Here is a 25,015-nt window from a genome sequence, read left to right as displayed (position 1 = left end):
TTCAGCCAGGATTCTGCCACTGTCTCACAACAGTACTGTATTCAAGTTAGTGTGTTACCACCTGGATGGGTGATAAAAACATTTGAACAACTGGGCTCAAGGGTCAGTGTTAATTGGACATACTCTACCTGGAGGTCAGTAATAGGTGGAGTACTGCAGAAGTCCACCTTAGGGCTCGATCCTGTGCTTCTCTGACACATCTCTTGGCAACGCATATGAGCCAAAAGCTGTTGTTTGCTTTGTGTCAATACACAAGCAAATCCTGAGGCCTTTTCTCTGGGCCAGATCCTCAGTGGACACAAACTACAGTGATTCACTCATTTCCACAATATATAGCCAAAATTCACTGTATTTTAGTAGCCATGCTTGAAAGACTGGCAGTTTTGTGCATGTGTGTTTTTTTTTTTCCCTCCGAGACTCAACCGCTATTCCTTCACTGATTTAAGCTGCAATGATTTTCATCAAGTAAGCCTTTGACCTAGGAAGGGCAACAACTGTCAATAAGTTCTTCAGTTTAACACCTCCACTCTGCTCTCAGCTTTTCAGCTGCCTGCAGAACTGATCCCAGTTATGCCTGAAGAGAAGAAACTCAGAGTAATGGAGCACCTTAACTTGTCTGTCAATCTGGGTCCACTCGGCTAACAGGCACACTGATCGGCTCTTCACATTTTCTACTGATAGAGGCTCATCCATAGAGGCTCATTCAGAAGGCTAAGAAGGGTTAAAGAATGCTTTGGGCCTTGACATTGATGCAACAGCAGTAAAAATGATTTGTGCAGAATGAGTCTGAACTTGGTGCAGAAACACTACGTATTTTGCATTTTTAATGGAGATGACTAAATGTGGTGTTAATTTCTTATTTTTCTCCCTCCCCCTTTTTTTCTGTCTTGGTTTGCCAAACGTAGCAGCTCAATGGCATAATCATCAAAGCAACAGAGTGGAATAAAAGCTTACCTGCCTTTCCTGTGTTTATAAAAACAAGGCAAACATTTCAGTATGATATACTGACAGGCTCCAAATCTCAAAACACTGTCCAACTTCCTAAATCACTTCTTCTGGAATATCCAAATAAACTCATCTGCCTTTCTGCACAGAACACAAATCATTCTGGTACAAATGTACAGATCAGGTCTTAGTCAGTCTGGAGGGCAGGTCTCTACAAAAAACAGCTGTAGGGGCATGAAAAGCTACAGAACATGCAGGCAGACAAAAAGAATAACCATCACCACATGGGACAAATTCTGCACACACACTGGTGTGATTATGAAGTGACTCCATCCTATCCAGCATGGTCACTCTAGACTTCCATCTGTGGAGCTGAGATAGCCATTTGGATAGCTACAGGTAATCTAGTACTATTTTTTTTTCTTACCCTGCTCCCCAGTCAGAAAAAACTGGGAAGACGTGAAGGGATCAAATAATGCTGCTCCAGAAGTAGGCACCGAACGCCAGCTGGTGCGTGTAAGCTTGCGTCTACAGATGCACTTGCAGACAGACATCTGAGGCAGAATCGAGTTGAAACTATGTGAAATGCTGGCTATGCATAAGACAGCCTGACTTCCTTTTTCTTCCCTTTAGTAATTACAGAAGTTACTTGCCTTTCAGTTGGGCAGGACTGGACTTTCCAAGCTGATCACCCACGTGTGCTTGTTCTACCTATGGTACTACAGAAAGGGAGGGTCAGTGCATGCTTCTCATTTGCTCTCTCCTGCATTGCTGAGGACTACAGCAGGTTATCTACAGCAGGTTATCTACATGTGTCAATCAGCCTTCCGAGCTACAGCTCTGTTCCAGTGTGCAGATCCTGCTCCTTCCCTGCTGGGCCTTGGCAGCTCTTTGCTACCGCAGCTCCAATCTGATCCACCATGGAGACTCTGGTGTGCACTTCATACACATTACTGTACAGTAGCTGAACTTGTAAGCAACCTAGCCTATTTATTCCTTAGCCCCAGGCACCTCGTAGGCCTCAATCTTAATTAACTTTATTTAAATGATGAGCAACTTTTGTGCCACTGTCAGAGCCAACCTCACCATCCCCCAGCAGCCCCTTTCAAAAGTGCTGTTTAAAACCTCCACCAAAAACGTCCAGGTTCCCACCTTTTCAGAGCTTGCCATGTAATGCACATACCTGGTAACTTCACAGTTATTTGTTCCCTCCACACAAGCATTCGGAAGTCCCGGGGAAGAGGAAACCACAAATACTCTTTCTGGGGGAAATGAAATAATTACATATTTGCATAACAAAGTGATATTAGCAAAATCTGTTCAGCATGTGAAGGCCAATCCCACATTTGCGTTTATTAGTTGCCTGGCTTTCAGGCTTCCCAGAATTTACTTACAAAAGCAGTTTCCACTGCTGTGGCTCCTACATCCACTTCTCCTCAGTGTCATCGGGTGAATAGCCCCTGCAGCTTCACCTCAGCTTGCTCACACCAGCCCTCTACACCATCTGTTTGCCTTTCTCAGGTGGGCTCCTGCCACCACGTCCGTGGGTCAGTGACACCAGCTTTGCTCCCAGCAGCATGTGTCCAACCCCCCTAAGCCAGCCCCACTCTTACTAGACCCAGAAGGTCTGACTAAGGTGCTCTCTCTGTGCCCCAAAAGCCATCACTCTGCAGCAGCCTTGTCTCTTTTCACTGGATTTGGTCCATGACCCAGTCAGCAGACTCCACTGCTGTCAGCTCTGATGGACTCACTGATCCCAAGCCAAATCATTCCCCTGCATCCCCTATATACCCGTTTCCACGTGCAATGCCATAAAGTTTGTAACCAGCACAGGAGAACACTAAACAGCACATCAGCAAGCTGTGTTTGGAACTGCACTACACCAACTGCAAAATGACAAACTGTCTCTCCTTTCTTTAACTGGGGAACAACGTGGTGCTCTCTCCCATTACACCTCCTAGCTCTTGGTCTTAGAGATGCGTACCAAAGAAATCATCTTTCTCTAGGCAGCGTCATTGGGAGAAACTTTAACCAAAGCACTCCTGTGTACAGCCATTACATATATCCATTTTGCTTGCTGTTTTATGCTCTCTAGGCTGGGTGTTTGCTCAGGTGGCCAGCATCAGCCTTCCCGTTGGAGGTGCCTTCCCAGCATAATTTCTTCTCTAGGGCCCGGAGATCACATGTTTCTCTCATCACAGAGAACTTCTGCTGTGGGATCTATAATAACTCTGCTTGGAGTCGAGCTGAAATAAAACATGCCTCAAGCGAACAATAGCCAAATAACAAGAATGATGTTTTTTCTTCTTGTAAAGAGCATGTACTGCACACAGGGCTAATCTGCATGGCTTCAGTACATTCAGCACCTGTGTTTTTGTTTTCTTTGCAGTGGGAACAGTGGCTTGGCCTGCACTGCTTGTCCCTGCCTGCCTCGCAGAGAATTGCCCAAAGGTTTTATTCATTTTTAATCTGATTTCTTTTCTGTACGTGGGGAGTTGGAGTTAATGGAGGATTTTCCCCTACAACTTCTTTCACTGATGGCCAAAAGGAGAACAGCTAACAAACAAGTTGTATGCTCCTTGGAGGTCTTGTTGTTCTTTACGTGAGATAGGGGTCAGCTACTGAGGTGGTACTGGCATCATCTGTTTCCTTCTTTCAGCTGTGAAGAGACAACTGGATTGGCAAGACTGCAGCTGGAATCACGAATTTCAGAGTTCAGGCAGTGCCGCTGCATTTTCAGATACCTTATTAAATAGCCATAAAATTTAAGTGTGGGGCTTAACTACCTGCATTGCTTGGGTTCCTCATACAGTTGGCCTTCCATGAAACCACTTTTGGTCTGAGAATGAAGAGCTGCTGAGGCCTCTCCACACCAAACTCAACAGACTTTCATTTAATGTAATACAAGACATTTCCAACTATGTCAAACCATCCTGTTGTTATAGTTTAAGGGCAACAAACTTCAGATCTTGGTTTAAAATGACATTTCAAAGCACAGTATTTAATACTAAATAATAGCCCTTCCTGCGATTCTGTCTGTAGCTCAGGATGGAGCTGTTCATCACCAATCTCTATTTTTCAGCTTCACTTTAATATCCAGAATAACAACAACAAAAACGTTACGAACCTGCAAAGAAGACCAAAGATCCATGCTCTGCATAAAAAGAACAGGGCTACAATTTTGGCAGGGGGGATAAAGCAATATAAAAGAATCCAAAACATATACAGGCTAATAGTATCTGTTGTCCATTAACTCATTTATGCAGTTTAAACATGCTTGAAAAAAAACACACATTGGTATAAAGCCCTGAGTTCAGCGGGTCCTTTGCAAGGATGCACTTTCTCATCAATGCCTAAAATCAGTTATCTTATGGCAGCATGCCCACTCTGTCCCTGCAGTAAATGTCATGATCAGCAATGATACAGGGTTTCTTTTCAGAACAAAATACAGAAATTTCCAGTCCCCTTGCATTTATAGCAGGCAATAATTTCAGGCTGGACAGTTTGTATTTGTTTCTGCTGAAGAGTCACAGAGCATAGGAGCATATTCAGGGAGCTTTCATGTGGTTATCAGTCCTTGGAAAGCTTTCCTCTTGATTACCATGTGTTTGGCATGTCCACTTTGCAATGTGTCTACCCAAAGTTGAACAGCGACAAGATGCTGGGAAAACCACCACTGTCATTTTAGGGAAACTGCACTTAGCTGGTTTTAGGCACTATTCTGTTTGTCTAAGGAAATGAACCTTTTCTTTAAAAACACAAGCCAGACTACAGAAGTGTTTGGGGACACATTTTCACTTACAGCAGAGGCTAGGTTCAGTCCTTCGGACTGGCAAAGGACTATGACACGTAATTCACGAGCTTTCATTTGTGATAATGCTCTGGGGTCCTGTGTTTTGAACGTCAGAAGAGACAGGACACCAGGAGGTTAGCTCACAGGCAAGGATAGCTGGGAAGAAATCTAATGAGTTTACCGAGCAGTTGGTAATTCTGTAAGCTCAATGAGTGTTATTCTTCTGTATCAGACACTACAGTTTAACTTTTGTCTCAAAAGAGGTTTATCACTCCAGTCAGAAATTGCAAATTCCAAAGCACCAATCGCAAAAGATGAGGCTTCATATATCTTTACAGCCTTCCAGTTACCCATCTTTAAGGATATACAGTCCACTGCTGTATTCACTGGCCTGAAAACACATAAAGCCCATTTGGTCGTAATTCCCTTCCTTTTTCCTACAGATGTACACAGCACTCTGTTAGACTCCTGGTTCTTCAACAGGATCAACAATATTAACTAATAAGATACAAACAAAGGAAGTTTAATACATGGAAACAACTTCTAAAGTCAAAAAAATTCTTCTGCTATGTTTTACTTCACTAATTCTTTCCCCCTTTTTTTATATTACTACTATTATGACACTGAGATAATGCTCTCGAAACTCCAGGGACCACTTTCCAACTGAGGTTTTTAAAAATCATGTTGAAAACTGATTAGATTGAGGAAAACAATGGCAGTTCATTTGTTGAGAAGAATTAAAAATATAATTTTCTACCAATTGTCCCTTCTATCAGTCTTCACAATGAGCATTTCTTCCTCTCCAGTGTTCAAGAAAGGCAAAAACTAATATTTTCAGAATGACTCAGGCTCTCTAATTTAGTCTCGTGAAAAACAGATCCCAAATTCTAAGCCGTGCTATCAAGGCAATTTTGCTTTAATGCTATGAAAATATTTAGTAAGTCAATCTCTAGCCCTTCCCTTGAGCTGCCTCAAGATACAGGGGCTGCAAATCAAGACTGAGGCAACCACAGAGCCTAGTTTTCCGATGCAATGCAAGGAATGATGGACATCTTCATGTTTGGTACTGTTAAATGAAGAAAACACCTAGAAGCACCAAGGTCAGAAGTCTGCCCTAACAGAGCATGGTATTCCCTCTAAAGATGTACGTCTCCCATACACAGTCCTCCCCAAAACCAGAGTTACCCAAGTCTTGGATTTTTGTCTTTCCATCACCAGCGCTGGGAAGAGACACAATTTGTCTTTGCCTGTTTGCTCTCCCAGCAGCCTTTTCCCTTGGTGTATTTCCAGTGCCTCTGATGTGTAGGGCTGCAGTGCGTGCCCGCCGCGGGCAGGGAACCTTCTCCTGCTGGCATCTGCTTCGTCTACACTAGGGGGCTCTGCTGACCCGGCGATGGAGGCAGAGGCCGAGGTCCCGTGGTGAAGGAGAGGCCCAAAACCTTGAGCAGCCTCGCCATGCTCCCGGAGCTTCGTCCGCAACCCCACTGCGGTTCAGAGACGAGCACACCAACCTCCAGCCTGTCCGGGTGCTACGGGACGGAGCGCTCTGTGTAAAAGCAAGACATTACAGTAAAAGATTTTATTATATTTGGGAAATGGCAGAAGTTCATAACATTGAAAGTTTTATGGGAACGAAAACAAGGCTTCTAAGTCTCTCCCAAATTATTGCAGCTTTGAAGTAACAACTTTCACTTTGTAATTGTTGGAACACTCCCTTCTCCTTGCAGTAAAGGGATATTTAATGCGCCAACTGCTAAGACCAAGGCTCTCAGCCTTTTCCAAAGGGAACATGCTTGTGATGAGGCTGGTAGATAAACCCCACCCTATGGTAAGCCTAGCAGCATTGCTACCATCTTTTTTTCTTGTCTGGTTCCCTCCCTTGTCCTTTTCACAAAAAGTGAAAAGTGCTAAGGCCAGCAAAGATGATGAAAATCATCCAGTCCCTCAAACAACGTCCAGGGAATTTTATCCAGCCCCTTTCTGCCTTTGTTTCCTCTGCTTTCACCTCCACATCCTTCTTCTTTTCTCTGTAATTATTTCTTTTGTTTCCTGCAAGTTCTTTCTGCCACTTAGCTTTGTGCCATTTTCCAGTAAGAAGACTTGAACCACATTGGTGGTTCTACCAGCTGGGTCATGTAAGTATGGGCAACGTACCCAAGTGCCCTGGGAAGGTAGGAGAGTCCCTTGGGCCATTACACTGCTGCCTGAACTTCTGGCAAGCTGGTACTAGAACAGTAGCAAGAGCAGGAATGGATGAAAAGTGGCCTTCAAGGAACCACTCATCAAAGTGCTGCAGATTTCTTTATATTTACCAGTCCAGTGGAGTGATTTCCCTCCACTATCATGTGAATGACTTGGTCCATATTTAATGGTGTTAGCTGCTCGACACAAATCCAGGTCTCTCTGAAAAAGAGACTCCCAGGAGGAATTTAAAATACCTTATTGTTGGAGAACTACAGGACAGTAGCTTCTTCTTTACTCCAGGAAAGAATGCAGCACCTCCATCTGTCCTGGTCACCCTGCAGCCTCAGTAGCAGTGGGAACGTTGGCTCCAAATCTATCTTCCCTCTAGGTTATTCTGCAATTCACACACCCTGTGGGACTTCACAGAGGGCAAGCAAGGGAGCCAGATACATGGACTATACAGCAGTGTGGAGTCTTCTTTCCATGTTACTTCCCTTGAGCTAGGCAAAAAACAACACTAAACCAGCACAAAAATCCCGTTCCTTCCCCTAAACACAAGGCAAAGGTCTTTCTGTTTATTTTTATTTTTTTTTTTTAACCTGTTTATTTTTCTTCCAAATGACTTTAAAGTAGCTAAAGGAATCACTGGGAGGAAAAGAGACCTTAGGGTTCTCTTCCAACGATATGGTCGTAGATAACCATGTGGAGATAGAGATTTGTTTTAACAGGTGTCCGTGTTGTGTTGTCTCCTGGGTAGACCTGAAACAGAGAATATTACAGAGAGGCAGTTAGAAGAGTCAAGGCATATTTCTGTCATTTCATCAGTCTGCTTGTTCCCTTGGAACATAAAGTTCAATAAGTGCAACTAGGCTTGAGGATGGGGATTTCTCAATGGAAATTGATGTTCAGGTGCTAGACAGTCTTATTTCTCTCTCTTGCACTGGCTTGCATCAGAAGCAGTGTGGCCAGCAGGGCTAGGGAAGTGATTGTCCCCGTGTACTCGGCTCTGGTGAGGCCGCACCTCGAGTACTGTGTTCAGTTTTGGGCCCCTCGCTACAAGAAGGACATGGAGGTGCTCAAGCGAGTCCAGAGAAGGGTGACGAAGCTGATGAGGGGCCTGGAGAACAAGTCCTACGAGGAGCGGCTGAGGGAGCTGGGCTTGTTCAGCCTGGAGAAGAGGAGGCTCGGGGGCGACCTTACCGCACTCTACAGATACCTTAAAGGAGGCTGTAGCGAGGTGGGGGTTGGCCTGTTCTCCCACATGCCTGGTGACAGGACGAGGGGGAATGGGCTGAAGTTGCGCTAGGGGAGTTTTAGGTTGGATGTTAGGAAGAACTTATTTACTGAAAGGGTTGTGAGGCATTGGGATGGGCTGCCCAGGGAAGTGGTTGGGTCACCATCCCTGGAGGTCTTTACAAGACATTAAAAGACATTTAGATGTAGAGCTTAGTGATATGGTTTAGTGGAGGACTTTTTAGTGTTAGGTCAGAGGTTGGTCTAGATGATCTTGGAGGTCTCCTCCAACCTAGATGATTCTGTGAAAGAGAGTAATAGAGTTCTTTTAGCTACATGCAACTAGGAACAACTGGACCATCATCTGTTTGGTCAAAGAGAAAGTCCAGTTGCAAAGATCAGGCAGCTGGCACTAAGTCTGGTCAAGCTGAAACCAGCACAAGAGAGAAGTCCTACTCATTTCAGTTTGTCCTGCACTTTGTCAAAAGCTTTGTCTGCTTAAGTAAGTACTGAAGAAGTGCCAAAACCAGATGGATCTCTAAGGCAGTCACAGGTTCGTGCCATGCAACCTGTGGGGGACACAATGTACACACACAAATGCTTCCTAGCCTGGCTGTTGGCATGCGAGGATCTTTCACATAGACAGTCAAGAGCTGCTTATTTGTTACAGATGTTCTGCAGCTGCAGGAAGTTAGATTGGTGGCCCACTTTCAATGCAACCAAACACATTTTTAGGTATGCATTTTTGAATTTCTAGCAAACCAATGCACTTATTCTGAAATGCATATAATTTGATATTTTGTACTGTTACTATTCATATGCGACCATCTTTCATGGGAAGCACATCAAAGAAACCATCATCCTAGGATCTGTTCTGTACAAACCCAAACAAATTATTGCCCAGCTTAGTTCATGTTGGTTTTGAGAGTAACCAAATCCTGGGTGTGTTTGTCACATTCAATCTACAGTCCAAAAACTTCAGTTGTAAAGTTTAAAGAAGTGCAGTTAGCACCAAAGAACACAGACGGTTTCTTACAGAAGGAAGTTGTCTATAGTGATACTACCCATTCAGATCTCAACAGAAAAGATACAAGTAAGTGTCATGATTTAATCAGTTTTCACCTATGGCTGACAAAGGGATGTCTGGGTATGACTTCAGCATGTGAGAGCATTTGCTTTGTTTGTATTCAACTGTGACAATCTCAGTCTGCTACAAGAACAAAATAAATGGGACCACTTTCCTCAGGACTTCCCAAATCTTTTGTATTAAGGAAGAAGAGTAATGATGGTTCATACTGGGAATGCTGCTGGCTTCCATTCACCTCTGTGAAAGTGCTGGTGTGCAAGATGGCCCGTGCTTCAACTGATTCTGCTTTCTGGATTTGCTGGTGTTCAGAGGGCCCTGCCAGGATTTGGGATATTACAGGTGCTGCAAGCTGCAGCTTTTGTTTCAGAGCAGCTCCATTTTTATTTACTTTTACCCACCTGCAGGCACTCTTCATAACAGAGGTTTGATTTTTAAGAGGAGGTTAATATAGGGACCACCAGCCCCAGTTTGCTTTGCCAACATTTTAACAGCTTTTCCCTTCAGCTAGAGGCATGTGTGACCCTCTGAGTAAAACACAGTGTCTTCTCACACCAGACGTACCTGCTGATATAATTCCATGCTCCAGTCCTCACATCTTCCAACCAGTCCTCCTTTTCCTCCTCTGTCTGTTCACTCTCCCAATGTTTCCCCCCTCCGTAGCACTTCCAGGCAAGGCACTTAACAGAACACAGCCCCAGTGTGCAGCCTACCCTGGCAGTGATGGCAACACTTTGTAGTTCTGATTGGAAGAAAGGCCAAGGTAAGGGAGAAGGTAGAAGAGAAACCCAGCTTTGAAGACATTTCACTTGTACCAGTCAGTTTAACTTCTGGTTTCCTTTACAAGGGAAAGACCTACTCAGTCATAAACACGGTAAGTGGAGGTTATCCTTACAGGGACCAAAGCAGCTGTGTTAACAAGGGGAATAGCATGTCTGGGTAAGCCTGAAATATTAGCTGCATATTGATAAAGAAACTATTTGCAATCAGACTCAACAGTTTAGCAGTCAAACTCCATTGCATAAGGGAAATCCAGAATACTGCAAAAAAAGACATTTACCTTGGGATTTACATTTATTATTTTCCCATCCATTTTGTTCTTGAAGAGTAGTCCACAGGCATTTTCTGCAATCACTTCGTAATTTGGGCTGGGGTTTGAAGAGACGACATTTTTATTCCAGTTGTAAAAGCTGTGAAAATGCGAAATAGAAATGCTGTAGTTTTAAGGGATGTCATTCTTCCCACTTAAAGGACAGATTCTGACCTCCTCATTCACGTTGAGTAGTTACTGACTCCACAACAGCCCCTCTGAAAGCCAAACAGATTTACTGAGGAGTACAAGTCTACTGAATATTAGAAAACCTGTCCAAATGTTGCCCTATGTATCTGATCTCTGGCAAACCAAAACTGAGGCCCCTAGCTGTCTCCTCATCTATTCAGTACTAGTGTTACTAAAAGATTCAGCGCCTGGGTTATACCTAGAGGGAAGTGGTAGTGCTTGAGAACTACTACTGTGACGGAAACAGCTCTGGAGACCACCTGAAAGTGCTTCCCGGACCACCACAGATCTGCAAACCAGATGTGGAAACCAACAGTTTCCCCTTTGGATCTCGCTGTAACTCTCTTGCTGCCTTACTGTTTTTCTTTCTCTTGTTTTTAATGTAATTCTGGTAGTCAAGTTTGTGGATGTCTCCTCATGGGCCAGATATGGCAGGATGAGCTGACCTGCAGTTCCCCAGGGAAAATCCCTGCTCCCCAAAGAGCTGTGGGTGTCAGTCTGTGATTGATTCCAGAGCAAACCACTCCATCAGAAGGACTGGGTCTCTAGCTTCTGACATGTCCAGTGCTAAACACAGAGTAGGAAGGAAACATCAGTTCACTATGTCAAATACAAAACGGACACGAAATTACTTCAGCAGCTAATTGGCCTTAGTTATAGGTTGGAGGTGCTGGAAGTCCACAGGACTTCTCTCAGTTTTGAGTGCTGACTTCTCCAACTTTTTATCTCCTGGCCTCAGCCCTTTTGAGTTTTGTACTTGGCACCCACCCAACTAACAGGCTGAAATTCACACATTCATTGCTATTGCTTATTTCTATATATATTTTTTTAAATCTCAGATGTAACTGCAGATTGCATGATGTGATGCTGCTGCTACTCATCCCTCACTGAGATACCCATTTGATCACTGAAATGGCACATTACCTTTCTGCTAGTGGTCAGAGACGTGTGTCTTTCACAAAAGGAGGTGGAGATGGGAATAAATCAGGAAATCTCTCTGGGTATAGGGAGGATTTAAAAAACTTAGAATATTCAGTGCCTTTTATTCTAGTGCCTTCTGCAAGAATATTCCATTCCAGCTAGAGAGAGCTTTAAAAGTGCCTTGAATTCTTCCTCACTCTGAAAGACTGTAAAAAGGTAGGCCTCACTGTTACATATAACGCTGAGCCTTTTTACATCCTGAATACCTCGGGTAGGAACAGACCAATGTACAATGACACGGAGAGGAATTTACAGCACCCTTGTGGAATTCATCCTGGCATCAGTGAAGTCAGGGGTTGATTTGCCACTGAAGTCAATGGCCCTGGATTACAGCCAGGTAATGTAAAATGGACTTTGAGGTGTGCTCAGCACAAAGCTATGTCCTTGAGGCAGTAGGTTAATGCAAGTAGGAGCCGCCCTCTGGAACTCTGTGCAGCCTAACACTTGGATGTCTGCAAAAAATGAACAAAAGGTGGGTGGATGTAATTCGTGTTCAGCTTGGTGGTAATAACCGTTTTGCTTTAACACAGTAGTTGGTCAAATTAGTTCATTCTCTATATAATTATTTTATGTTCTCGAGTCCCCACGTTAAGTAGTTAGATTTTTTCACTGTGTAAATCTAAGATTATGGAAAGAATTATATACAAATTATTTGTGAAAATTCTTTTCTCTCTCTACTCTGTTACATCATTTCATCCATGCATCTTTTCCCTGTCTCCCCCAGGACACAACTCTGTTAATGAGACCAATTGCACACATAGAGATTGTTCTGCTGGAAAACCACTACCAGATTAGGAAGGATTTGCTGTACATTAGCTAAGGAGGTGGGGGGAAATGTCTCTCTGCAAAGACTTCCCCACAGTCATTAAAATGAAATTAAATGTCTGAAGGAGGAAATAGTCAATTAGCTACCAGATAATAACTTCCTGCATTTTGCCAAGTTTCCAACACTACTCCTACAATACTTCCACATTTAAGTCACTGGGAACTTTGGATGTCCACTGAAAACAAGGTCAGGGCTCAGACAGGCTGTGTGCTGGGGAATAAATGTCTAACACAAACAGTTTTGTTGGGGACTTTTGCACAATGATGAATTAGTTTCTGTCACGTGCTTAGATGTTCAAGAGGAACCCACTGGCCATCGGCAAAGTGAGGTGGAACCCCCAGAACTCGGTACTGATGAGAAAGAGAATGGGGCAATGCCCTGCAAAACTCTCTGGCTGCCCCTCCCACACATACGCATGTGGCAGTGCTGCACCCTGCACCGCCTGGCATTCCCGTGTCCTCTAAAACAAAGAGCAACAGATAACCTGGAGGCTGCTGCTATGAGGAAGACTTTGGAGATGTCTGGCCACAGAAAGGAATTTCCCCCTACATTCCTTTACTCAGGTTCTTCACTGAGAAGTGACGCAAGTGATGACATCAAGATTCAAGTAATCCTTGCACCCAGCTTCAGCTGGAAAGATGTTAAGGGCTACTGCTGCTAGAGGGCAGCATTGCAGGAAGGTCAAAGCAATACGTGAAAGATGGAAATGCATCTAGCCAGGATATCAGAAGAATTTTGATCAGAGGAACAAGGGATTGGAGAAGGCTTCTCTGGAGCAGCCTCTCCCCTGCCAGTTAATGTTGTGGCGAAATTTGGTCGTCAGAATCAATGCATTCTACCAGGAGGATGTTGCAATAAAAGGAGAGTGGAAATAGGGAGCTAGGCAATCTCATCTCATCCTTATTTCTTTCTGTAGAATAAATTCTAAACAAGCTTCAGTAGGAAGCTCTATTTATGAGTTGCTATAATTCCAATCTAACCAAACTGATTTTAGTAGCAGAACTACATGTGGCTTTAAATATTTAAATTATCCTCAGATGAAAACATGGTATCAGATGAACAGGATCAAATGCCAAAGACAAAATTTGCAGTGTGCATTTTTTCTATTACTATTTTGTTTGATTTCCATGTGTTTTGGAACAAATGTAGCAGTTCTCAGCACGGTACTTAAGCATGTGGAGTATGAAAGACTTAACAGTGCCCACAGTCCAGCTGCAAGAAGAATGTATCTTTTTTTTTCTTTTTTTTTTTTTTAAACAATGACTTGTCGGTGCAGTGGTATAGAACAAGTAGCACACTGTTTGGGAATACAGACAAATATGCAAGCCTTTTTTTGTTTTGTTTTGTTTTTTCATTCATCAGCTAATTTCTGGTCTGAGCAGATTTTCATTCTGCAGACAGGCAAATGCCCTCCCAAAACACAAGAATATGAATACAGGTTTTTGTATCCTTAAAGTTATCCTTCGGGTACCAAGATGGCAGCACATCAAACCACATGGTGCTTACACAATGTCTTTCATCCAAAAATCTCTGGGTCCTTCTGTAAACACGCATTAAACCACTTGACATTCTTGCGAGATGTAAGGCAGGCTTTATTACAGCTCATCAGTGGCTGGGGGAGCCAGGGCACAGCAAACAGCGGAGATTTTTCCCTGGGACACGTGTGCTGAAGGCAGAGCGGTGAGGAACCTCAGGTGCCAGCCCTAGCCAGGAGATGGGATGCTTTGGTAGGAGTCCTGTGGCCGCTCACATTCAGGGAGCTGCCCAACTGCTTTCCTACAGCCGAATCCCAGGCAAGAAAAGGTTCCCTTTTTCTCCCCTTAGTCTGTAGTGGGAAACCAGCTGTGATGTTAAAAGGACTTACACAGCCTTATTCTAGGGGTGGAAGTGCAATGCTTGGTGCATCAGGCCTGGACAGACTGGAGAGGGTTTTAGACACAGAACAGAGTGAGGGTTGCCAATCACCATCTGACCAAAAGAAGAGGTGTGTATCTCCAGGGTAAGTGCTTTGTTGTCCCAGCTTAGTATTTACTATTTAAATCAGCAAACTCAGGGAGCGAGAACATAGTGCAAAGGTGTTTATGTCTGTGTTGGCCCACCTTTGATCCCATGGGGTTAAGTTATACTACCCAGCTCTTTCTTCCCCTCAGGATAAGGATTGGTTCCTTGATTCAGTTCTCTACTTTTCTCTTCCCACCCACACATACACTAAGATAAAACCATTCCCTATAGCAGACTGGGACTTCAGTCAAAAACTAATTATAAACAATGATGGCTCAACAGCTTTTTTCAGTTTGTGGTTCTACGAATTTGCGATGCAAACTATCTGGCTCCAGACCCCCTCCTGGTAATTTACAGACCAGCTCTCTGTAGTTGGGCAGCAGCAGAAGGCTGCAGACAAGGGTGATAGGGGGATGCAGGACAACAAAGAAGAGCAGAAATAGAAATAAAACAAGGCAGCAGCTCCTTTATCCTGACATCCTCCTCCTTTCTGCCCTCCAGAAGGAGTGCACTGCTAATCTTCCCAGTAAGGCTGAAAACTGGCATCCTGCATGGTGCTAAACACGACAAAATAGCAACATACTTGGATAGGACTTGGGCTGTCAGTCCTTCCAGAGCTTTCTGGTGTGAACAAGGTCAATGCCTCAGTGGGATATGACTCCACACCAACCATGGTTTTGTAATAAGATGCATGTCACAGACCCCTGGTTACACAAGAACAAGCTACTTTTTCCACCTAAGAAATTTTAAGATGCCCAATATTGCTTTCCCTTTTCATCTCGAAGCAGCTTGGATTGAAATAATTGCATTTACCAAACAATTGCTGAGGTAGGGTGAGATTTATTATAGTACTTTGGGAAACCAAGGCAGTTTGATTTGTCCACAGCTACTGTGCACAGCAGCTAGTTTTGGTGGTTTCTTTTCCTGCTGACATGCTATATTGTCAGTACTGGATTAAAACCTGCTAACACTTAGCTAAACTCACATGGCCAATCTTCCAACCTGGTTGTATGTCCGGAGTTACTCCAGTGAACTCTTGTATTCAATTGGAGAAACAAAGGTCTGGTCTGTAGGACCTGTTCATGCCTTGGTTTCCTTCTGCTCTGCCTGCAGTTACAAAGCAGCAGTCACCACAGCAGATACTGTCTGACAAGTCCTGTTTATGCTACTGGCACAGGAGGTAACGGGGTCCTCTGCCTCTAATCTGTGACAGGCTCCCCTGCTCAGAACTGCTATGCCAGAAAGAATCCTTTTGGCCTTGCCTTTAGCCATGCAGTTCCCTGCATCTCATTACCGGCCTTGGCAAACAGCCCCATCAGCACTGGGGGCAGCAGGTATCTTGGTTCCAGGGGTGAGCACCGTGCCAGTCGGCGCTGACCTAGCAGAGGTGCAGCTTCTGGACAGCTCCTGCAGCAGCGCTCTGCTGCCAGCGCCAGCACCTTCTCCCTGCAGGTCCCAAACACATCCTCACCCTCCAACCTTTCCCAGGCAGCAGCAGCAACCCTGCAATCCCACTCAGCAGAGGCCAGCGGCTCACCCGGTGTGTTCAACCATCCAGTGCACCCCTGTGGGTCACTGGGATCACATCTACTCCATGTCAAGGAAGCTTATGAATAGCAAGAGTTTGAAAATGTCTCACAGAGCTTGACTCCCCTTTTCTACCGCATGGCGTAAAAAACATGATTTCTTTCCTGATCCTGACCTGATGCCACGAAACCAGTGCTGTGAGGACATGCAGCCAGCCAAGCACTCTGCACAGGAGACCCTGCCATATGAGCGATGATGAACGTTAAGCACAGGGAATACGAGGAGGTTTCCATGGGGCACACAGACTGGCTTTGGGGCTGCTTTCATTTAACGCTGTCGGTGGTATGCTGGAGCAGCTTCGAGATCTCAAGGCTTCAGAGCTCCTCTTGGCCCTGTAACCCCTAGATCCTACCCGCTCCTTCTGATAAGCCGTCTGGCTGCTCCACCTCCCATATGGGATCTGCCCCTAAAACTGCTCAATTTTCCCTGCATAAGGGGGGGGGGGGAAGGAGTGTGATATGCAAGACAATGAGCACCTGCAGCTTCCACTGATCCCATTTGTAAGAACTGCCTCTCAGCAGCCTGTCAGTCATCTCTGATGAGCCGATGGGCATACCATGAAAAGCAATGGACTGAAGGGAGGTGGAGATAAATGCAAGGTGGATACTAAGAGGTGTGCACTGTTGGCAAGATTCACTGAACTATAAACCTGCTTTGCCCTGGAAACCTACACCCAGGCTGGACTAGAGCATAATACAAATCTTAACCCAAGAGTTATGCTGGATGCAGCTCAGAGTTGCACAGGAATTGGCAATTCAAAGCTGTGCCGTTGGAGACTGGCAAGTAAAGAGCTCACAAAAGCATTGGGCAAAAGGATTCTAGAAGAGAAACCTCTCCAAAGTCATGAGTTTTCTTGACTTGAAACAACTGAAGCCCTGTATGAGATGATTCTGCAACAAGCAGGCTAAATCCACTTCCCTACAAAATAAGGCAGACACTTTTGAGGAGGGAGGAAAGAGGGAGAAAGGCCTTTCAAACACTTTTGACTGGCAAACCAACTCAACTAAGATGGCACATTATCACGTACGCCAAGGCCATACTATGGCTTATCATGGCTTGGCATGTTTCTCAGTCAGAAGAGCAGCAGCATAAAGAGGACTTGGAAAGCAATTCTGTTACACAAGAGTTAGATGCCAAAAGCCAAAAAGATACCACAGCCAAAAGATGCTATCATCCCACAATTCAAATTTTCAGCCTTTTTCTTGACAGAATAAGAAGAACCTCTAATCTTCATATGAAATAGTCATTTTATATTGGAGAACACAACTATGTTCTCAGCTACAGCCAGTACATACCTCTTCTGCCTGTGCTCCTCAGCAGCTGCTGCACAGTCCATCTTGTTAGTCTGTCTGCCAGCATCTAAGGCAGTTACATTTTCATCTTCTGTTTCACTCACGTGCACGTACTCACAGCCACAAATGCTGAACACTGTGCTGCACAAAGCCTGCTCATCAGATAAGTTTTCTTCTGCTCATGAATTATCTATGAATCAAAGATGATTTCAAATATGTGTAACACGGATGGAACACATGATACATCTACTCTATCTACAAACACTCCCCCCCCGCCATGGGTATTGTACATACAGCAATGGGATCCAGATGATATTCCCGTGCATCTCTGCTATCTTGCAACCTGCCCACTCTATCCTGTCATCCTGTTATGCCACAAGCCATTGCACTTCACCTTCTATCAAACGTAGAGGTTTGATAAATTTCAGTCCTTATAGTTTGCATGCATCAGGTTTGCTCCCTCAGAAGGATGTCATTAAAGTCACCAAAATCCTGACTGGTACATGAACTTTTCATTTCCAAATTCTTCCCAAACACTCCTCATCTCTGGGTACAACTGTTCTTTCTGGGACCTGAACAAGTGCAAAGAAATGTTTCTACATTCAGCTGTGAACACAAGGACACTATGTTTGCTTCCAGGACAAGAAATACGGATTTTAACGATTTGTCATTGATAAGACAGAGCATATCATTGCCTAAATGTACTTCTGAGTGCAAAATATTTCCTTTCCTTTGTTGAGTTTGGACTGACAAGTAGAAGTAGGAAATGAAACAAGAGAGATCACTACCTACATTTTAAAAGTCATGAAAATAACCCAGAGACTATGTCACTGCCTTTCTGGGATGACCTGTGGAATTCAGATGCTGTTTCAGAACTCGGAAATGGTTTCCTCAAACTCTGGCAGAACTTCCACTGACAACTGTTCCTGCATGTATCTATAACATACCTCCAGACACTGGACTGCTGCCATACGCTGGAGTTTAAAGAAGTGATTCTCCCAGGCTGTATACTGCTATATTCTTCTGTGCAAATAGGTAACATAACCAAACCAAAAACCAACCAAAAAGTCTTTCCTCAGACAGAAAACATGAGCTGCATTGGAACCCATTAGCTGTGTAGCTCCATCTCATTCCCAATTCTGAGAGTCCTGAGTCTCACAAGTCCAAGCAGAGGCTTGCAAGGCTGATATCTTTTTCTTCACCACTGACACCAGGGGCTTTTTCTACCTCTGTGTCCCAAGTATGCAATGCCCCACCTCCAGCAGCAGCCTACAGCAGGGCTGTAGCCATCAGCCTGCTCAGCTTACAGTAAGCAGCCTTTAGTGCTGGCAGGAAGGCACAGGTGGCTGTGGGGCACGATGGTCCAAAACGAAGCATGCCTGGTGCCTGAACTGCACTCAGGTCATCCTTTCTGTAACGCACCCTGGCTCGCTGTCACTGGCATCACACTCCAACGTGTAGGTCCAGGAGCTATCGCTTTCAGTAGATGTTAGCAGACATCCCCAGCATTGGAGCACTTCAAAATATTTCTGGTAGCCAAGATGTTTTACAAGAAATCTGCTCAGTACTCACAGCATTGTTTGAACTTCAGCTGCATATGGATTTTGCATTTCAGGATGAAGGCTAGGAAAAAGAAAAGAAATAAAAGCAATGAAAGGAGAAGAAATTCAAGTCCTCAGGGTTATAGGCTCAATCCCAAGAAATGATGAAACTACTGTCAGATCCAGAAGCTGTGCAGTAATCACTCGGAATTTATTATCTTATTAGTTTTCTCCATCTTTAAAAGAATAAAACCTCCCAACACATTAGGATTTATGGCCAAAGAAAAGAAAAAGCTTTATCTTGAAGCTACAACGAAGAAGATAAAAAAGAGGCATGTAATTGTTGAAAGAACAACAGGATGAATAGCTTATACATATTGTGCAATTAATAATCACTGAAGGCCTGTTGGAAGTTGCATATAACTGACAGATCAACATACAAAACCCAAGTCCTTGTTCTTCTGTGTACCAGTAACAGTGATTGCATTAAAGTCAGCCACCCAGGAAAGTTTTTTTTTTCTTCTTTTTTTTTTTCCTAATATGCCTTTTCAAAGCATTTTGAGATGGGAGCAAAAAAGACACCAAGCACCACCATATAAGAATATCTGTCATAAAAGTTTCTCTCGTAGACAGTCCTTAGTGTCAAACAGAACACAAACAAAAAAACAACGTATGCAAAACATGCACGCATGGGTCACTCTGTCCCACTTCCTCACCATGTGCTGTGGCCAGCTGAGGTTCTGAAGGTGGCTCTGGAGAACAGGGGACTTCAATTTCATTCACTATGGACTTCGTGAATCCAGTTCCTCACCACAGTAGACACAGGAGTACCTAATTACCAGCAGTGAGATGGCAGAAGTGATAACAATCTTCCTCAGCAAATAATCAAGTTTAAGGGAAAGGTTTGGACTAATTATCTGAGGTGAATTTCTAAGGCTGACATAGAAATGATGAACGTTTCACAGTTGAACATTTGTCTGATTGTCACGTAGGTTCACTTACAAGCTTTCATCTTCCCTTAATGAAAAGCCAGAGTATGATGAACAACTGAAGCCTTGTTCCATCATTCAGCTAGTTTCTTCAGGTGCCAAAGATGCAGGTAAATGCCAAGACAGATTTCCAAAGCCTGACAATTTCTTGCCTGATGGTTTCTTGTAGTAGGTGGTGTGCACCGCAGGGAGCTTCCATGGGGTTTTGAAAATCCCCCATGGCACCTGTCTTCCTCAATAACACTTCTAAGAACAGCACCTTTAGATGTATGCCCAAATTGCACCGAAAACAATACTTAAGTGCTTTGTAGAATCAGAGTCATGATAAGCCAAGATGCGCAGGAAAGTCTGGAGGAACTAAATAACAACTAGACAGGAAGGCGAGCTAGAGAAGTAAATGTCAAATTATTATTGCATATCGATTCGGATACATGCATTTGTGGAGCTGGGCCAGCTACTCCAACGTTTTCCCTTTTGAAGGAAGCAGGTTTAACATCCATAAATTACCTTCTTGATCAAAGTTTGATTAAGCATCTGAGAAGAAATGATGGATTTTTCGAAAGGCATGTATTCAAAGCATGCTTAATATATGCATGTATCTCTGTCTTTCTTCCTGTGGTTTCTTTCAAAGGGTCTTCTTCCTTTCCAACTGTAATCTCCTTAGGCAAAAAGTTGAGTCCCAAAAGAATTCATCTATAAAACCATGTGCTAAAACTTCTAATTATCAGCCGAACTGATGAAAAATAATACTCTTATGAAAAATCAATGCTTTTTCCACCCCCCTAGTATTTTAGTTTAGTGGTGTGAGGTAAAGCCAGGGGAGACAGCCAACCTTCAAGGCTTGGGAAGCATTCTTTCCTCCTTCCCAGGCCTCACTAATACAAACCCTTTGAAATCCCAGTGGCCTGGGGACCAAAGGAAACCTCAGAGCAACTCATCTGATGAATGAGGCTGCAGTTTCCAAGTGACCTGGTGACATCCAGATGCACCTTCACTGCCAGCACTGGACAACGGCATGCTGAAGATCCCAGCCCTCAAGGAGAGTTCGGTTCCCCTCACACCTCAGTCCAGAAGACTGAAATCGCTGGGGGCAGCTCAGGCACTGGGGAGGTGGGGCACCGGCTGTGCTGCTGCTTTCTGCAAGCTGCTGCATAACAAGTCTCATATCTTCCAAACTTGGACAACTACATACACATTCTGAATACAGTTCTTTAGGCACCTTTTCAAAATATTGCTCTACAATTGCCTCCTGCATCCCCTTCTACCTTTCTGCCATTCCCTCAGGACTTTATCTGCATCCCAGTGACCTCAGCTTTTAAACACGCAGCAACAGGAGAGCTTAGAATGCATCACTAATTTCAATCATAATGAGTAGCAAAAATGCCAGCTTTTCAGGAAAGGGCAAACCTGCCTTGAGGAAAAAGCTCTTTGGGAGAGTCACTCCTAAACTGATGAGATCCAAAGGGCTGTTATGAAACACAGCCTGAGAAAAGCTCTGGATTACAAACCCTGGCTTCAGGATGCAAAAATTGCTGCAGATTGCTGGGACGTGGGTTTTGCAGTTTCCAGCTCGCCAATACTAGTTAAGTGATGATTTTTGCCAGGATTCAGTTGGACAAAAGCACCCAGGGTGCTGCTAAATCTGGGGACAGTTACTAACAGCCAGTAATGTAAAAACTTTTTTTTTTTTTTTTTTTTTTTTAAAGCACTACTTATTTAGTTACCTAAAAAACAAGGTTTAACTTCAGGCACCTCACTCTTGCCAACGCCAGCCGTTGTATGATCAGTTAAGTCTCTTACAGTTGAATGTTTGGTACAGAAAAAGGCACTGTCTGGTTTATTTGCTGCTAAAGGTTTAATAAAACTCATTACTAAATGAGTTTTCACTCATTTCCACTATTGGTGTGATACACATCAACATACAGTTTGAGTGGCTCAAATCAGCTTAATGATTGAGAACAGATTTTTTTTTTTTTAAGCGTTTACAAAATGCATTACTATTGATCTGGGAATCTGACACAATTAATTTAAATGCACGTTTAGCAACAGAGCAAAGAGATGACAGGGCATCAGGCAGATCAGGCAGGCAACCTTTATATTTCAGTGCAAACAAGGCGGCAGAGCTGTGATACGAATAAAGCAAAATGGCATACAGAGTATTCACATTCCTTATCTCTTCTCCACAATAGAGCCATAGCTTGTAATCTGACTGCAAAGCCCAAGCACATGAGACACACATGTAGAACTAGATAGTCAAATGCTGTCATCTACTGTCACATTAAAATGAGAAACAGTCTATAACCAGAACCTCTTTGAAATCTGGAGGGATAAAAAGGATGTAGGCCCCAGTTCCCAAAACTACATTAAACACATTGAATACAATGGGACTACACAGCGCACTGCAAGCTGTGCATATGCTTGGGTCAGAAAAACCATTCCAGGAAGAGGCTGTATGAATTGGAAGAGGGTGTACGTGTTCCAATAGGCAGCGAGAGAAGGAAAAAGAGGCTCAAGCTGCAGGAGAACTTCATGTGTTTGAAGGCTGCCGGGTATGTGAATAAACAGGGCAAGCAGTCTGAAAGCATCTGCTGGGTCTTGCAGGTGAGGGGACAGATCACGGATCTGATGTGATGGAGGGAGGGAGCCAATAAAAAGAGCCACAGAGTGAGTGAGCTGGCCTTGGTAACTGTTACTCACATTAGCTGCAAACCACCCGAGGTTATTTGAATCACAGGAAACGAACAAAGAAAGTACAAGTCCTTACAAAGAATGAGAGCACATTCTCCCAACAGGATAAAACCAATACTTTTGACTACTGAGGCTAAACTTTTCAAATCTGTTCCAAAAAAGACATCTTAGATAAACACCTGACAGCATGAATGTTACACATTTCTCTAAGGTTTGAGGAATCAGATACCCAGAAGGTGTATGCTTAACAAGGTAGTTTCAAAGACCGCATAATCCTCAGCTCCTTAAAAAACAGGCCTACTGAACAAGCTAAAGCAGTGAGAATCACTCCTTGCTCACCTTCAATATGCAGATGTAGAGAGGATATTACTGCCATACTACAGGTAAAGAAGAACCACAACAACCTCCTCAGAAAGCTACATCTTAGAAGCAATGTTTTTCTTGCTTATATTCACAAACAGCTTACCTTTCTACTCACAGAGCACAGAAGGGGTGTGCTTGACTCTTTTTGCATACATCCATCAAAATGTAGGAATACACAGGATTGAGAGTATCATAATACTGAAAGTCTGAAACTACAGAAATCATTCAATACAAAAAGAACAGTGGCGCTAGATGGCTAAGATGCCCTAAATCCTACACAACTTTAATTGGACATTGCTATATGACTGTGTTGACTTTCAAAATCATTTACTGCTTAATTTCACTACATTTCTGACAGAGCATCAGCTTGGAACTCTGTAAAATCATATCTTTTACAGGAGATATTCACCCTAGAATAAGACATCAGAAGATAATCACAAGTTATAACAAAAAAAATCAACTTCAGTTTCCAGTTTTGCTTCAGTTTGAAGCAATTTGCTTCAAAAACCTACTGTGGCTGATAGCATCAAGTTGGCTTGTGTTGAGGCTGTACACCTAATCCCCCTGAAATCAAGGGGACATCTTCTCCCAGGGCTGCTGTGCTGCACAGCTCCTCATTAAGGTCTGACACAACTTCAAGAGATGACGGAGAGTTCTTTCCCTACAGTCTCTTGCATACTGCTGATGCTTACAGTTTCCTGAAACACAAAACTTTAAACATATTTTTTTGAAAAATAAAATGGCAATTATCATCATAAATGGCTACTAATGCTCATAAAAAAAAAAAAGAAAAAAAAAGAACAATTTAACTGATGGATATGGGAGACTAGCTCTGTTTCCTCATCAGTTTGATAATACAAAGAGATTGATATTTATAATTTTTGTCCCATGTTTATCACTTTTCCATTTTTCAATAAACACTCTAAAGGCCAGAGTGGATTGGTTTTGCACCATTCAGAGAACAGGAGTGAATCCCATCTCCTGTGAGTCCTCCAACACCAAGATGCTTTCACGTTTGGAAAAGACTGCAATTCTAAGAGAAAGAAAATCAAAAATGAAACAACCTTGGTCTCTGTCAGGTCGAGGACAAAGCTCCAGCAAGAGCAGCCTCAAATGCTGCTTACAAGTCTGCACCTAACATGCACAAAACTCTCCTCTTTGCCTTTTTGACCAAAGCATTTTTCTTCCTTTATAAAAGAATATTCAGAATGGCCTTTTTGCAAATCTGGGAAGTTCTCTCTCACGTGGAAGCAATGCAAGAAGTCTCATGCAAGTATTTGTTGTTCCACAGCATAAAAACAGACAGCAAAGTCTTTTCTGTAATTCACAAAAGAACACATCCATAAAGTTCCTTGAGAGCTACAGTAAGATTATTTTGTTTTTAACTAACCGGTAGGTAACGACATTCGTAAGGCTGCAAGAAAACACAAAAACTGTCATCCAACACAAAAGGGGATTAAGCAACAAGGAGAACAGCCAAAAGGTTACAATGACGTTGCATTCTCCTGCCAAGCAGAACAGGCATCTACGTTACAAACTGTGATAGACAAAAGAGAGAGACCAGAACTTGGCAAAACAATGATTAAAAAAAAAAAAAAAAAAAAAAAAAGAAAAAGTTTTCAAGGAACATCTCTCTTTGAAGACAGTATATGTGGGGTGTACACATGGAAAAAAAAAGATTAATTGTTCCCTAAAACACCGCAATAGCACAATGGTTTTGCAGTGGAAAAATTTGATTTATAGCAGATTAATTACCTTCTAGCAGTTTAAAATTAAAAAGGATAGATAAGTTGTTCCCCTCCTTAATGTTTTGAGCTAGATTCTCAAATATTATGATTTATAACTGATGTAATCATTGTTTTTCCACATCTGCTCTGCGGAGTTGAATATCTTAGAGTACTGGAATTATGTTTGTGCTGCATATAGAACAGAATATTGTCATGTCCAACAGCAAGAAAAAGGATTACTCTCAACTGCAGTTTGACAATACATTCAGGTTCCTATGCACTCAACCAGATCTATATGCTACCACAGCTCCTGCCTCTTACACATGTTTTAAGAATTTTTACCAGTCCTCTTCAAGACAGAATTTCACAAGTCCAGTGCACAAAGAAATCCATGCTATGCTTCACTTTTTTTTTTTGTTCTGTAAAACTTTCATTTTACAATAACCACTGCCACACGCATCTCTTGACGTGCACGCCTTTCCAGGCATGTATCCATATTTAA

General features: G+C 43.2%; 2 protein-coding genes across 5 annotated transcripts in view; both read right to left on the bottom strand.

The window, feature by feature from the left end:
• Nucleotides 1-2,635, bottom strand: part of BMP3 (bone morphogenetic protein 3) — a 41,478-nt gene extending 38,843 nt beyond the window's left edge. For 2 of the 4 annotated variants that reach the window (XM_084516562.1, XM_084516563.1), the window contains exons 1-2: nt 2,340-2,635; nt 2,129-2,207 (exon numbers count right to left, since the gene is read on the bottom strand). The gene's annotated coding sequence lies outside the window, so the exon portion shown is untranslated. The remainder of the gene's footprint in view (nt 1-2,128; nt 2,208-2,339) is intronic. The other 2 variants (XM_084516560.1, XM_084516561.1) reach the window with 2 other exon arrangements.
• A 2,633-nt stretch (nt 2,636-5,268) lies between these two features.
• Nucleotides 5,269-25,015, bottom strand: part of CFAP299 (cilia and flagella associated protein 299) — a gene marked incomplete at its 5' end in the record, with an annotated part of 209,645 nt that continues 189,898 nt past the window's right edge. Inside the window, 4 exons of the mRNA XM_084519236.1 lie at nt 5,269-6,284; nt 7,177-7,681; nt 10,300-10,429; nt 18,778-18,828. Of these exons, the coding sequence (XP_084375362.1) occupies nt 7,586-7,681; nt 10,300-10,429; nt 18,778-18,828 (277 nt within the window). The 3' untranslated portion in view covers nt 5,269-6,284; nt 7,177-7,585. The remainder of the gene's footprint in view (nt 6,285-7,176; nt 7,682-10,299; nt 10,430-18,777; nt 18,829-25,015) is intronic.

Source organism: Aythya ferina, assembly GCF_964211825.1.
Source record: "Aythya ferina genome assembly, chromosome: 4".
NCBI lineage: Eukaryota > Metazoa > Chordata > Aves > Anseriformes > Anatidae > Aythya > Aythya ferina.
This window is presented reverse-complemented; position numbering and strand designations above follow the sequence as displayed.